The 14,977-nt window shown below is 43.1% G+C and overlaps 1 protein-coding gene across 4 annotated transcripts in view; it reads left to right on the top strand.

Moving 5' to 3' along the window:
* The window catches only part of LOC112988025 (phospholipid-transporting ATPase ID-like), an 86,505-nt gene that overhangs the window by 27,555 nt on the left and 43,973 nt on the right, over positions 1 to 14,977 (top strand). For all 4 annotated transcript variants that reach the window (XM_026108221.2, XM_026108220.2, XM_026108222.2 and 1 more), the window contains 2 exons: positions 3,845 to 3,903; positions 12,991 to 13,104. In XM_026108221.2, coding sequence (XP_025964006.2) covers positions 3,845 to 3,903; positions 12,991 to 13,104 — 173 coding nt within the window. The remainder of the gene's footprint in view (positions 1 to 3,844; positions 3,904 to 12,990; positions 13,105 to 14,977) is intronic.

Genomic DNA, 14,977 nt, shown 5'->3' with positions numbered 1-14,977 from the left:
AGGGGATTGTGTGATGCTGGGCGGCAGCCTGAGAAAAGGGGAAAAAATGCTTCGCCTGTTTGAACTCCTCTGTGTAAGCGCGTGGCATGTTTGAACGGCTCTGCCTCTGCTCTTTGACAGCCAAGAGCAGGGTTTTCTCTCTGTCCCCCAGCCTAGCACGAGCTCTGCTAGTGCACTTCTACAAGCTGATAGATTTTTCAAAGTTTTGTTGTCTAATCCTATCTACTTTGAAGCCATTTACTGTTTTGTGGATTTTATGCTGGGACTATACTTGGAGTCCCTGGGGAGAGGACTGGAGTAGCATTTACTGTACAGGAGGAAATCTGTGAGCATAGGGAAGTTCTGTTTTTAACAAATAACTGTATCTGTCATCTTTTTTAATAATATTGGTTACTCAAGAAAATACCTGAAGGGGAATGTAACACAATAGTTAAAGCTCTGCAAGCCCAGACCTTCTGAGCTCTGCTTCTGTTTTCCTTTCAGACACTGGACAAGTTACCCTGATCTTTCTGTATATTGTTCTCCCCATTGTGAAAGAGGAGAAAAATGTGTCTGAGGAAAGCGGGAAAGGAATTAAGCACTCTGATGATCTTGAATGAAGCCTCTGTGCTGGTCCGAATCACCTAGCCAAGGCAGATGGGAACTGATTTGAAAATGTCTGACTAGATATGCCTGAAAAAAAGGGAAAGCACATTCACCTGCTAACACAGTAAAGAGGGCTTTAAGTAAGTAATTGGAGGGCCTGATGACAACAGCCTACAGACAGACATTAAAAAAAAAAAAAAAAGCGACCTGGAAAAAGGCTTAAAAATTAGGGATGCAGTGTTATTTATAGGGGTACTGGAGGGAAAGGAGGAAGGATAGCAGTTTAATGCATTGAATAGCTTAGATATTAGCTAATGCAAGAGTGGATAAACAGGAAGAACTAGATGTCTTAATAAATCATTTAATAGGTATAACAGACATGTGATGGGCTAATTCATGAGGCTATTACATTAATATAAAAGAACAGAGCTTATTCTGGAAAGGGAAGAGATGTTTTCCTTGTATGTTCATGTGCTCTGATATCTAGCATGTAGAAAGAAATGAACAAAATAGCGAATCTCTTCTCTGAGTAGTAATACAAGGGTAAAGAGCATAGACATAGCAAACCAGGAAGGACAGTCTTTTGTGAACAATTAGTATGGTTATCTGAAATACAGGGCACGGTGGTAACGGACAATTCTGACTGTGCAGAGCTACAGCTAGAAAGGAACGTGCGGGAACATGATCTGTTCAGCACGTTCTTGCAGTGAGTTGGTACAACCCTTCCATACAGAGGTGGACAATTTTTTGGAACTAGAGAGATGAAGTCATATTATGATATTTAGGAGAGGAAAAAGTGACAACAGGAAAGTGTTTAAAATGGACTTCAAGAAGGAAATCTTCAGTAAATATGGAGAACTGGTAACTAATATTTCATGGGAAGGAAATCTGGGGCAGGGGAAGAATTAAGCAGAGCTGTCATTTCCTTAAATAAATTATATTAAGGGCATAATTGCAAGCTATCATGTTGCAGAGAAAGGTTCGGAAGGGCAAATAAAATGGCTAAATCTCAAGCTCTTCATTCACCCCAGACAGAAGAAGGATTCCTATAGAAGTTGCACAGCAGGCTGCTTCATCCAGGACAAACTGTATGGCAAAAGCACAAAGTGATAAAAAAGCTATCAAGGGCATAGAGGGCAATAAAATTTGTTCTGTAACCGTGGGTTCTCTAGGGTACTGTAACCCTTCTAGTAAGAGGCAGATCAATGAAGATTTATGTCTGCTACTCAGAGAAAAAAGCTCCACAAATAATGCTAAGAAATCTGCCTCTTTTTTTTTTTTTTTTTTTTGCTTTAGTCAGACATCTGATACATTTCTTGCCAGCAACGGAGGGGGGAGGGAAACTTTTGGCTGGAATAGAGAAGAAAGGTCATTTAGGTAAGGTAGATGTTTTCTATTGATTTCACTGGGCAAAGCTGATTTTGTAGTGAGAGAACTGCCTGGAGCAATATTGTCTTTGGGAGTTTTTGGAGCATGGACAGGCGAAGTTCAGAAGACTGGGAAAAGAGCTTTCTAGGACATCTATCTTGAAACAGGGGGAAAAGAAAAACTCTGCAATTATAGATGTATTGGCTTTGCTTCTTGGGTAAATGTTGAAACAATCAAACAAACCACTTCAAAGTAGTTGGGGAGGGAAGAGATGATTAACAGTCAGCAGTTCAGAAAAAGTCCATTAAGCCAAAATTAATTCTGTATTAGTGGCAGGCCTGAGGGCTAGGGAAGAAGCCATAGACAGCTGTCATGTATCTTGAGAGACATGCTCAAGATAAAATCACCACAGAGTGAGTGCCAAACTTTTCAGAAAAAATACACTGACAATAGTTATCAATGATTCATTATCAAACTCGCAGGATTCATCAGGGATGTATCCTAGATCTGGCATTCAATATTTTCTCCTCCAGCTTGGCTGGTAGAATAAAGAACACATTTACTAAATCTGCAGATAGCACCACCCTGGCAGGAACTACAGGCACACTGAAAAATAGTAGTTAAAAGCACACCATAGGATTAGAATTGGCTAGTTGGAGAAATAGTCTGAAAAAAATTGGATGCAGTTCAGTAAGGGCAAATGTAAGATTTGCAAATCTTGATGAGGCATTGGCTCTGCCAAAAAGGATCTGAGTTTATAGCGGATCATATTCTGGAACACTGTCAGCTGAGTCCTGGTGGTGCAAAAGGATATGAATTTAAATTATTTATAGGTGAATTGCAAGTAAAATATGTATTGCCTGCAAGGTAGATGGAGTGTCCCTTGTGCTCTGGTCAGCTTTGGTAAGCCTTCAGCTGCTAACTAAGACCCAGTTTGGGCACTGAGCTTCCAGAATGAAGTAAACTAACTGGGAAGCCCACTGGAGAATAGCAAGAGTGATGCCAGTTCTGACTGACTGACCCATAAGAAGCAACTGAACAAACTGGAGTTGTTTAGCCTAGGGAAGAGAAGACTAGAGTAAGGCATAAGAGCCTTCAGATATGTAATAAACCCATCTGTGCTCTGTGTGCTTGGCAAGTAGCACAAGGAACTGCAATCTAAGGGGGAGCAGAAGAGCACTTTTGACCATGCTAGGTCAATTGAATTGAATAATAAGTTTTATATTAGAGAATGGGAAAAAGCTTCCCCATGGTAAGGACACTGCAGTCCTAGAATAGACAGCAGAAGAGTAGCCCTCACTGGAGCTTTCTAGGACATTTATTGAGACTGACAGGCATGACCTTGCCTTGAGGTATAGCATAGATTTGATGACCTCTTGAAATCCTTTCCAGTGGTCTTGGATTTTGTCCTTGTGGTGGTGGTGATGTCCTGTCTGTGGGATGATGCTAGGACATACATATGTTTTGGATGAAGGGCACTAACAGTAGGTTCATGGCAACAGAGAGACTTCAGGAGAAGATGTGGAACAGGGCAGGGGTTTCGAGCACCACTAATGAAGTGATAATTCTTGCCCAGGAGAACTAACAGGTGAGTGACCTGCTAAAGCAGTGCTGCCTTTGCAGTGAAGTGGAGGGTGGGGGGAGAGCTGGAGTGTGGGCTCACATTACTATCATAATAGTTTGCAGTGCTGCCCTGTCAGTGCCGCCAGCCTCTTCAGTCCCCTGGAATGGGGCATTTAGCACAGAGCACAGATTATCCGTGATAGTACCTCTTAGCAGATCTTCTTTCTTTTTCTGCTGCTTCATTCCTATCTATGTGGATTTTGCTCATCTTCAAGTGTGTATCAGCTCTTCCTGTGCGGAAGTCTGATGTGTTTCTTCTTCTCCACAGAGGAAGAGAGACAACTTCAAGCAAACAACCGGGACTTCAATCTACAGTTTGAATATGCTGTAAGTAACCAGCATACATTGTTTAATGCAGTTGTAATCACAGATGTGGTCACATCTGCTTCATGTCTTCACATTGTGAGGATCTTTCACTTCATGTTCATTTTGTTGTCTCAACTGGTTCACGTAAGTACATGCTAGCTATGACTCTGCAAACAAAGGGCTTAAGTCTACGCTTTATGGAGAAGATTAATTCCCTGGGCTTCACAGAAAGACCTGGACTGTGCAGGTTGCTGTATGCTGTGAAAATATGGCGGGAACTCTGCCAGAGGGCACATCAGAGAGATGCTTCATTACTGAACCAGGCATAGGGAGCTCTGTGTTTGGAGTCAGCCCTGCAAATGGGCAATTGAAAGAGATCTAATTCTGGAAGAGCATAACACAGTAACTTTACACACTTCCAGAAAACTGTGTGAGTCAAAGTGTTTGCAGGATCAGGCTCCAAGGCCTTTCAAAAATGGAACCTGGCTGGAAATTTTCTGTTGAAAATGTGGCTCCATTTAAAGTAAAACATGAAAGGAAATGTGTCAGTTCCTCAGCTCTTGCTATGAAATCCTCTCTGGCAGGAAGGTTTTGAAGCTGGCCTTCATGGCTTCCTGCCAGCTTTTATTTCCAGCTCCTTAACAGCCTACTTGGGTTCACACTGTGCCATGAAATCCCTGACTCCAATAAGCACCATTACACTGCCTGGCTGTGACCCAGGTCTACCAAGCACTGATGCCAGGCAGCCATGTGGGTAAATTGATTTCTGAAGCTTGGGGACCATTTGCTGAAGCTGTGCACGCAGGAGAGCCAGCTCAGTTGGTAGGCCTGTGCTTCTTGACAGTAAGGTAATCCCTCTGTTGAGGCTATCCTGAAGTTATAGTCTTTTGAAGCCTTTGCAGCTGCCAACTGATATTGAAATGAATATTGTGAATTTTTGTCTTGTGCATCTCTGTACTGGTGAAATGGTGAAACTCATCCTTCAGTTTTACTGGGGAGTTCCTTTGAACGATTTTGTTTTAGGAACATCAGAAGTGATTTTTAGATTTCAGGACTGGAATAACCCAAAATTTCAGAACATTTTAATTTTTCATGAGGTAGAAATTCTCACTTGCCATTCTCACAGCTTTGACTATAGGTCTTATTGTAGCTGATCTGTTGGCAAAGTGAACTGGATGTTTTTTGGTGGTCACCTTTCATCCATGAGTGCCTGAGAGTCTTGTCCCAAGGCAGGATTGTCCTCTTGTCCCAGGAAGTTTGCACTATATAGTTATTCCAGCCAGATAAAAGGGATATAAGGCAGAAACTGGAAGGAAACACAGCAACATAACAAAGCTTAGAAATTGTTTTAGACAGTGTAAATCACAGGGGTGAGGTTCACTTTACTCAGTAATTTATGGTCTTGTTAGCTGTAAAACCTATAGAACAAGTTCTTGTAACAAAGGTAGCTGAGAGGGTAAATGTTTCTTCAGGGTGAAGCAGTTGTTGAGGAAGGCCAATAAGAAAAAGAAAGGGAAATGCAAATAAAGGTGTAGTGGATTGCCTTACCACTGCTGCCAGACTGTGTGTCACAGCTGGTGTACAGGTTTGAGCCCTTCGCTAAAAAGAGAGTTTCTTTTATGCTGGCATAGATCAAAGGTGCAGAAATGCTTTATCCTTGTTTAGGCTCAGTGAGAACAGGGAAGTGGAAGCATACAATCAGAGGTAGGTGTATTGCCCTGAGTAGTTCGTGGTTATCTTTCCTTCATGGTGCAAAGTCTACAGGATATTTGAAAAGGAAGAAGTGAGGAGCTGAGAAAATCTATTGTGTGTAGTGCGTAACATCGTTCTGGCAGTTGCAGAAAGGTGTCCTTCCTGATATGAAGCAAAACTCCTGAATATTCTCAAACGAGCTTTGCAGAAACATGATGCTGCACTGTGAAAAGTGGTGTCTGCCAGGTCATGTAAGGAAGTGTTCAGATCCATCATGCTTGGGCTTGTGGAAGACTTCAGAAGGCAAATTCCCTTCCAGAGTTCATCAGAACATAACGCAAGAGGTCAAGCTACAGTGTGCCACTATGATATTGCTCCTGCCACTGAAAGAGCTGAGCAATGGCAGGACAGGAGGGATAGACAGTGTGTGAGTAGCTGGGCTGGTGAGGTAAAGAAGAGGACAGAAGTTGCACGTAGTGGAAATCTTCTTAACGCAGAGGCCTCAAGGGGAGGCAGCAGTTCTCTGAGAGCTGAAGGCCTGTCCCCATGGACAGAGTGCTATGAAATGTGTCATACAGATGGACTGGAAGATTGAGGTGGTCTCTGCCAACTTTGTGAATGGAGACAGTGCAGGCTTAGAACAGGACGTGTTGCTTAGAAAGGAAGTGTTTCTTATCTGAAGAAGCACAACGCCCCTTACACATCTTCTGACAATTTTTGTTGTGATTAAGGAACAGGAGGTGCCTGCGATTAATGGCAGCAACTCGAAGCGATCCTCTGCAAGCACTTTGGTGGATTTAGTTGGACTTACTGTGAAAGCATTGGTGTATGCTGAAACTGGAGTTCTCAGACTGGTCCAGCCCCAAACATCCTTGGCTTTACACTGCACAGCAAGAATGCAGTAGCTTAGAAAAATAAATTCGATCGTAAAGCAAAGTGCTGTGCAGTTAACTAGAAGGACTGAGTGTGAAGGTATGTGGTACTCACCAGCTCCCAAGAGTACTTAGCAATGAGTCAGAACCCAAGTGTGAATGAGTGACATGTGCAAAGGCACTTAATTGAGCACAAAAATGGACTCAATATTGGTCTGTAAAAATGAAAGGTCAAGTCCTGTGTTTATTCACACTGCAGACAGGCAGATTCTCCCTGACTTCAGTAAGAGATTTGTCTGTGTAAAGGCTGAAAGAAAGTGGAGAGTAGGGTGCCATATGTGGTCCAGTGAGATTTAAGGAGTTTAATTAAGATTCTTATGTGAGCCAATTCAGTGTGGCCACACTGTCCCCAACACAGCTACAGTGGCAACTGCTCCAGTGTGGAATCGCCATGGTGGTCCATGTCTGCATGTCTCTGTCTACAGACACTCTGGAGAAGAAAATCTCTTCCGTAGATTTTTCATGTTTTCTCTTATTCAAATTCTCTTTTATTTCTTCAGTTTCATGGTGGAATTCAGCACAGCTGCACTGGGACGTCACAAAGGGCTGCAAAAACAACTTTGAAATTGGCTTTCAGACAATAGAAGAGGAAATGCAGGGCCCATGAGTCAAAGACAAATTTCATCTTGGATCAGGATCTAGGGTCAAACTAGCATCCTTTCTGCAGGGCCAGCAGTGAGGGGGCTGCTTGGACTCTGCTTTTATTTTCCTTGGTCACCTAATAAATTCTCTAGTGAAATAAGAGCGATTCATATAACTTTCTGTGGCTGATACTGCCCTGGGCTGGAGCAGCAGCTGGGATCTCATCTCTTTGAAATAATGAGAGCAAGGAGCTCAGACAGTGGGCTCAGACTCAACTCCATTTCCTGTACTCTGACTGAAAAGGATACCTGGTGGGTCATCCTCCGAGACCCTTGTCAGTGTGGTTGATGGCAGCAATTTGATTCCATACTGAGCCTGCAAATGCTTTCCAGTGTTCTTCACACCCAAGGCTGAAGGGAGTATTGTCTAATCATGTGAAAAGTGGTCTGGGTAACTCCTGAATGAATAGCTAGAGCAGCAACCTGCGGTGGTCTTTCCACATCTAGGGAGATGTTACCTGGAGCAATCCAAAGAACAGCTGCACTGGGGAAGCACTGCCAGAAAGCAGCAAGGGCAGGGATGCTGCATGAGAGGGGACAAGCTGGGAGCTGAGGATGACTCCAGTGCAGGTAGTGCCCTCAATGACCAGGGCACAGTCCTGCAGCATCTGATCAAGGTGGGCAGGGTGGGTGGCTGGTGGCAGGGTCCATCCTGACAGTCTCAGGCAAGGGGAGGTGATGAACCATGTCCAGGGGCCATTCAGGGAGTCCAGTCAGGAGCAGCAGGTAAAAGGGCTAGAGGCAGGGCTGGAGAGAAGATACCTGCAGCATAGGTCTGAGGTCCATCCAGGAAACAAGGACAGACACAGATCTGGAGACAGGCACACCAATGACATAGTTCAGGCAAGGACTGAAGGCCCAGTCCTGAGCTTAAATGGAGCTCCTTGGCCATGGGCAGGGGTGTAGTTGGAGTTCCCAGGTGAGCTTAGGGCAGTTGAAACCTGTCAGTGCCCTCAGGACCCTGAAAGACACAGAAAGGCTGAGCTGTCCCAGACATGAACTGTAGTGAAGTCCATGGACTTTCAATGGACCAAGTCCTTGTCTCTTCATTTTAGCTGAATCCTTATGCAGACAAAACTACTGCACTGGTTGGGAGCCTGCTCGTGTGAAAATTTAGTGACCAGGGGATCATGGTTTGGTGTTTGTTTTCTCTGTATCGTTCAGCAGTGTTCTGCCCTTAACTTCTGTTCAGGTACTGAACTAAGCTGGAGGAGAAGGCAGTGTAGTTAAAGCAGACAACCAGGTAACAAGGCTTTTATATCCAGTTCTTCACCTGTCTGCAAGTGATGATGTGACATCAGGCAAGTGATGCCACCCCCTTCTACCTCCATGCATTCCTCTGCACCAGTAGAGTAAGGATACTCAGTGCAGGGGTGACACCGATTAACAGTTCTGTAAGGGGATGACTCCATCCGAAAGGAGTAGCATAGGCAATCCCAGTGAATATATTTTCCTAGAGATTTTCCTGGAATACCTATGTATGATTATATTCTGGAATTCTTTACGTTATTGCTGCCAAGAGGCAGAGGGGGTCAAAGGGTTCCATGTGTAACAAATTCCCAAAGCTGTTAATGAAAAAAAAGAAAAAAGAAAAAAAAAAGAGTGTGGAATAGATATGAATCTTTCTATTGCTGGTGTTATGCCAGCCTTTTACTTCTGGGAATGAGGATGAAATCTTTACGGGGACCAGATGAACCCCCATTTAATTCCTATGGGCTTTTCTCACTCTTGTCTTGAGTTGGGGCTGTAGTCAAACAAGATTGCTCTGCATATGGCAGTTGCATGCTTTTAAATTGCACTGCTGCAGTTAAACAAAATGTCATTGAATTGAGCTCCAGCATTTGCCTTCCAAGGCTTTATCAAAGCACCTGGGAAGGCTGTTTCTGTTTCTCAGCTGCTTTTCTGGTTTGTACCTTGCACTACGTTGGCAGCAGGGCAATTGCCAGATGTCATGGACAACACCGTGGGAGAGCCAAGCTTGCTGTAAGGTTTGCTTTGAGACAGTTTGTCCAGCTACGAGAAACTAATATGTCGCTGATCTGGGAATATAAATTCAGATGGGCAACTGCTCTCCTACCTGCCGTACCCTGCCCTGCCTGAGTATCACCCTTTAGCCTCTGTAACCTGACCACAAAGGCAGCAGTGTCTCATGTATCCAGTGGCTTTTATGGTGGGGATATTGTTTGTTCAAGGAACAGGTAGGAGCCATCTGCTGAGCATTTGCCTGTGGTCTGACGTCACAGGCAGGATTCTGAAAACACCCCCGAAGTAACAGCTCATCAGTCAGATCTGGACTTGTTTAACTGTGGTGCTATAAGCACTATTCTTGGGGACAGCATTTCAGTGGAGTCACACTTCCAGGAGGTGTGAATCTAGCCCCTGAAAAGAGCAGATTAGAATAATCCATCACCCACAGACAATGCTGTTCTCATATCAAACTTTGCATCTGTAGATCTTCAAACCAAAGGTAGGCAACCACTGTCATTCCTACTGCTTAGGGAAACAGGCACACACAGAGGGTCTATCCAGGGTCACAGAGGAAGTCTAGGGCAGAACTGGGAATAAACGTAAAGCTCCTGATTCCCATCTTTGTACGTGGCACATAGGGCTGCTTTTCTTGGATGTTTAGTTTTTATAATTCTGTAGGAGAATGAGAAGCTCCTGTAAGTCCTCATAATACTTAATTGCTTCTTCCAAGATTTTTCTTCTCCATCACTCTTCTCACATGGGCGTCTCCCCCACCGAAGACAGAGCATGGGGGAGGTAAGGAGGATGTTGTATTAGAGGCATTGCTTATGAAATGATGGCTGCGTATGGACTGTTTAACACACTGTGGTGCTGCAGGTTTCTTTAGTACCCCTCCTATCCCAGAATAAGGTTCTAGTATGAATGAATGAAAGGACATGGTGGTGCTAGGCATCACGAAATGGGAAAAAATCAGGAGCAGAAGCCAGCTGAGATTTCCCTCTAGTCAACTGAGAGCCTGGGCTGTCAGAGCACACAGCCCTGGCATATTGCATGAAAACAGAAATGATTTCTTACAGAGAGCTTCAACCATATCCTTGAAATGGGAATTCACAGCCTTGAAGTGGAAACGCTGAAGTTTTCCCTAGCTTGTCTTTATCATTTAATATTTATATTCCCATAGCCCCTAAGGGCCATGGACAAGTTTACTTGTTGAATTATAAATTTGCTTACTGATTATGGGTAATTTTTTGCTTTTGGTGCTAGGTTTTATTTATAGATTCTGAAACAGGTAATCGGCTGTGATACTACCTATCCTCATCCTGTTCTCTGTAGTGTCCCAGTATCCCAGAAGACTGAGTGTGACAAACAGTATCATGATCTTGAACTACTATGCAGAAAATGCAGGATGGCCTGGTCCTTTTTAAGCATTTCGAAGCTGTTATATTTGGGGTTTTAACATGCTTAATGGCAATAGGAAACAAAATGAATGGGTCTGGTTCATTCAGTGGTTTTCTTGACGTAATTAATGGTCAGAAATAGAAGGCAGGAATTGAAATAAACCACTCCCATTCTTTTCCTATCCACCTCTGAGATTTTGCAGACAAAGTCTTTTAAACTTTATGTGAGTGTTTACAGAGTAGTTTTTCTCACATTGTATGTGACTGTCTCCAAAATCTGGTGACGCATGAAGGTCAGGTCCCCTGTACATAGTTTTTCCTGTAGTTACTGTCTTCTCCTTTTAAAGTAAGTGACAGTGATATTTTTCTTCAGATTAGCAGGGAAGAAGCCTCTTTAGATCCAGGTTTTATTACAAAATCTGCCAGACTGTGTGTCCACTGGACACTGACTTGTCAGGCAAGTTATTTAATTCTCTACATTTTGGGTTTACAGAGGATGCTGCTCTTTCATTGCTTGTGTTTTAGCAGTGTCTGTGGAGCCTGTGTGCCGCACATATTAGGAACTTTGAAATAAACCAAATTTAAAGATGTGTGGTGACGTTTGCTAACATTTAGATCACCGGCAGAGTTAACCACACCCAGAGATGGCTACATGATGCCAAGAAACAGGCAGCATTGTTTAAATGATGATCACTGATAAACATCTCTTCTTGCTGGAGTGTGGTCAACTGGAGGATTTGGTTAGCACTTCCATGAAGGAAATTTCCATTTCTGCTCTCTTAGAGACTTACTGACTGGCTTGTACAAAGGGATAATACATCAAATTAATGCTGAAGACTGTTGTATTTTGGGTCTGGACACAGCCAGGAATCCAGTAACTGCCTGAAATGGAATAGCTTCCGCCATGCACATCTTATGGTGGTCATGTTGAATAATTGGTTGAATTGCCTAAATAATTGGTTTAATGACAGAAACAGGCTGTGAGTCAGCTTAGGAGTAGAGATCCTGGACTAATGCATGAACTGGAAGTGGTTGGTAGTTCAAATTTAGTAGCTTGTGTGTTCAGAGTGGATGAGTGCTTGATAAACTTCATACAAAAAATCCAGTGCACTCAAATAGTGAAGGGAGGAAAGTAGTTGCCATTCCACTGAAGCACTGGGAAAAGTATGATCCAAACATGCCCTCAGGCTAAGGAAGAATCCTGTGGGTCACATTTGCCTGTCCAGCTGTGCATAGCTCCTTCTGTCCTTGGAGTCAGGACTCTGTGCCCATACTGTGCCTCCATCTTTGCTCAGTGTATCCCTTTGTACTTTGTTATGCCCTCAAGACTTTGTATTTTTACAGTCCTCCAGACCCAGGCCTATTGATATAACAACTGAGTGTCAGGTTTGATAACAGTAAATCTCTGGGGTGTTGCTAGACCCTCAGTCCAGGGTCCCATGTTGTTGCTACAGCCCTGAACACAGTGAGATCTCTGGTATGGTCCATTCTGGAAAGGTAATTTAGAAACAGCAGTTGCTGCTGCTTTGGCTACCATGCTGCTGAGAGGCACAGAGAGATGTGGGCTGCTCCAGCAGCTGGGTGTAGCCTAGGGCAGCTGCAAAGAGCACTACCAAGTGGAGACAGATCTGAGCTAAAACTAGCTGGTGGGCTCAGTAGGATGGTTTGAGCCTGTCCCACGAGTGGATAGAATTTTATCAGAATGCCGTGAGTTTTGGGGAAGAAAATGCGCAGACTTGTAATATCTATCTTTGGTCTTTCTTCTCTGGTTTGAAGAAGACATAAGGCATGTGGCTGGAGGGGCTGCCTGCAATTCAAAAAGGAAAGTAGAAATAGGGAACAAAGTTGCAGTTGAGTTCTTGTATTAGTGGCTCTTTGCACAACACCACATTCAAGTGATCTTTATGGAATAGAAACAAGCAGCCTCTTCAGGTTGCTGGGTGAGAAGCTGCTGAAGCAGCTTAAAAGCTTTAAGATCAAATTCAGCTCCTGGGCAGACCTATAGCTCCTATGTGGTGCCTACTTGAATGATGCTTAGGAGTCTCAGGAGAAGTTACATATATAACTGACACAGCATGCATTTTCTAACGCTGCTTTGTTGATGCTAACAACAAAATGCTAACATCTGAGTTGTGTTCTGGCTACAGTTTTTAATTCTCTTTGTGTATCTCGTAAGTGGAAAGAATAATAAAAGGAAAATACATCTCTGTGTGTGAGTGAATGCATGTACCTGTGCCTATCTGGAATTGCACTGGCGTAAACTGAGCATCAAGTTTTCACCAGTTCCTTGAGGAATTCTGTCTGTTTATCCAAACTCAGCATGACTGTATTGGGGAAAGGAAATGTTTTTTGAGCTGCTGCTGGAAACAATGCTATTGCTAAATATAAGCAAGTAAAAACACAGTTGAAATGGGTTGTGCTGTAATTTTTGTTTCCTGTTTTACCAATCCTATTTTTTTTGCCTTTGTTTCCCTACAGAGCAATTCAATTAAAACATCAAAATACAACTTCTTCACTTTCCTGCCTCTCAACCTGTTTGAACAGTTTCAGCGAATAGCCAATGCTTACTTTCTTTTCTTGCTGATTTTGCAGGTATGAATTCACTGTGCTGTTTCTCACAAATTGTGTTGTCTGTTATCAAAGCCTGCCTATGTATTGATAATTATAATAAAGTGCAAGCTAATTATAATAAAGTGCAAGCTATATGCCTGTTAGGGATTAGCGCTTTAGCAAAGCCTTAAAGTAGATAGAAAGTAGGGCAGAAAAAGCAATTTCCTCCGTTACTTTTGAATATGATGGTTGGAACTAAGTGAAGAAAAAATTTTAAAGTTTTCAACAAGTTGTGTACATTTTTCATGCCCTGTCCTACTACCCCTTTGTGTCTACATCTGAGTGCTCCCAGCTGTCCTTGGCTTTGCGTTAGTAATTCCTTCTGTAGTACAAAAGGAAATTATGTCTTATCCAAAAGTTTAAAGGCAAATTCTTTGTATTCTACTGACTGCCTCATAGGAAATAGCATGAAGAAGAACAAATTTTCCCTGGAAAGGAAGGAGTTAACATCAGGAAGGCTGATGGTTGCAGCTAGTTTGCATAGAGCTGAATATTGCTGCTCGCTGCTCAGTAGGGTGAGGAAGGTCTGTAATATGGAGTATGTCAGCATGTCAAACAGTGGCAATGCTATTGAACGCTGTGGCTCATAATGGCACTGAGTTGCACTTTGCCCAGTGCTGATGATAATACTAGTATTTCTGAAAGTTGAGCATACTGGAGAAATTGATATCAGGATTTCTGCCCTTTTGAACTTTGCTAGAATATGGATAAAAGCTGTGCACTTTGTCATTTCTGAGTCATATTGGAATATGTGTTATCAGAAAAACTGGTCTAATTCACTTCAGCATTCAGTGCAAACAAGTTTGCAAAACGGCCTTTTCCAAACCATCTTTTTCTCTCTTAGCTCAAAAATGTGTAGGCAAAATTTTGTTAAGGCTAGAGCAAACTATACACAATCTTCTTTGCTTATTTACAGAGACCAAATTTGGGAAATTTCAGCCCACATGTGTATTTTCCAAGAAGCTAGTTTATAGTAAAAATGCATTTTCAGCTAAGCTGATAGCACTGTTCCTGTGTTGTACTGCACTCTAGCTGTTTGTCTGTCAAAATTAGAGTATTTCAAGCTATTAAATTCCTCAACTATATCTTTTGCTGAACCGGTTAGAAGTGATTGTATATAAAAACCTATAGCATTTCTGCTTTGTTTATCAAAGTAGGCTAGGGCAGGTAGCTATTAGTCTTGTATCGTATTACGCCATTTAAGTTTGTCCCTTGTCTGCCCACTCACTCCATCCCTGTAGCATTGAAAGTATCTCTGCCTGCATCAGGAGTGGCTTTGATGGGCCGGCTGTGGGGACTCTGCCTCCCCACTCCATTGGCACAGCCCAGCAGGACATGTATTTTCCCAGTTAGGGGAGAAGATAGCAGTTATGTGGCTGTGCACCCTCCACTGCTGCTGGGCGCTGGGCTTGGCTCTACACGTCATTCCTCCTGACTGGGTTTGGTGGTGCTTGTAGGATCTTGGTCATGACAATGCAGCAGAAGGAGTGACCCAAAGAGCAGCTCTCCATCCTGAAGAGTGCAGCTGCTTTAGTGGCAAATATGTCACTTCAGTCATTCTCATGGAATTGATGCTGCCCAAATCCATTCTAATGGGCATGATGATGCCGGAGTCGCATTGCTTCCATCATTAGCGCTGGTCTTCTAGAGGAAGGGGACAACTACGGTGGAGTAAGGCATCTTTGTATCAGTGACAGCAAAAGGGCTTTGACCAGCAGTTGCTTTCAATTCTCAGGTCCTCACACTAGCAAAAATGTGGGAAACAAAAATGGCTCTGTTGATCTAGTAAGGGCAAGGTCAGCCCTGGCAACAGCTGTCCGTTGTTTATTGACATGAAGTTTACTTCAGCAAAATA

Source organism: Dromaius novaehollandiae, chromosome Z (assembly GCF_036370855.1).
Source record: "Dromaius novaehollandiae isolate bDroNov1 chromosome Z, bDroNov1.hap1, whole genome shotgun sequence".
In the NCBI taxonomy this organism is placed as follows: Eukaryota; Metazoa; Chordata; class Aves; order Casuariiformes; family Dromaiidae; genus Dromaius; species Dromaius novaehollandiae.
The sequence above is the reverse complement of the archived record's forward strand: the minus strand, read 5'-3'. Positions and strand labels throughout refer to the sequence as shown.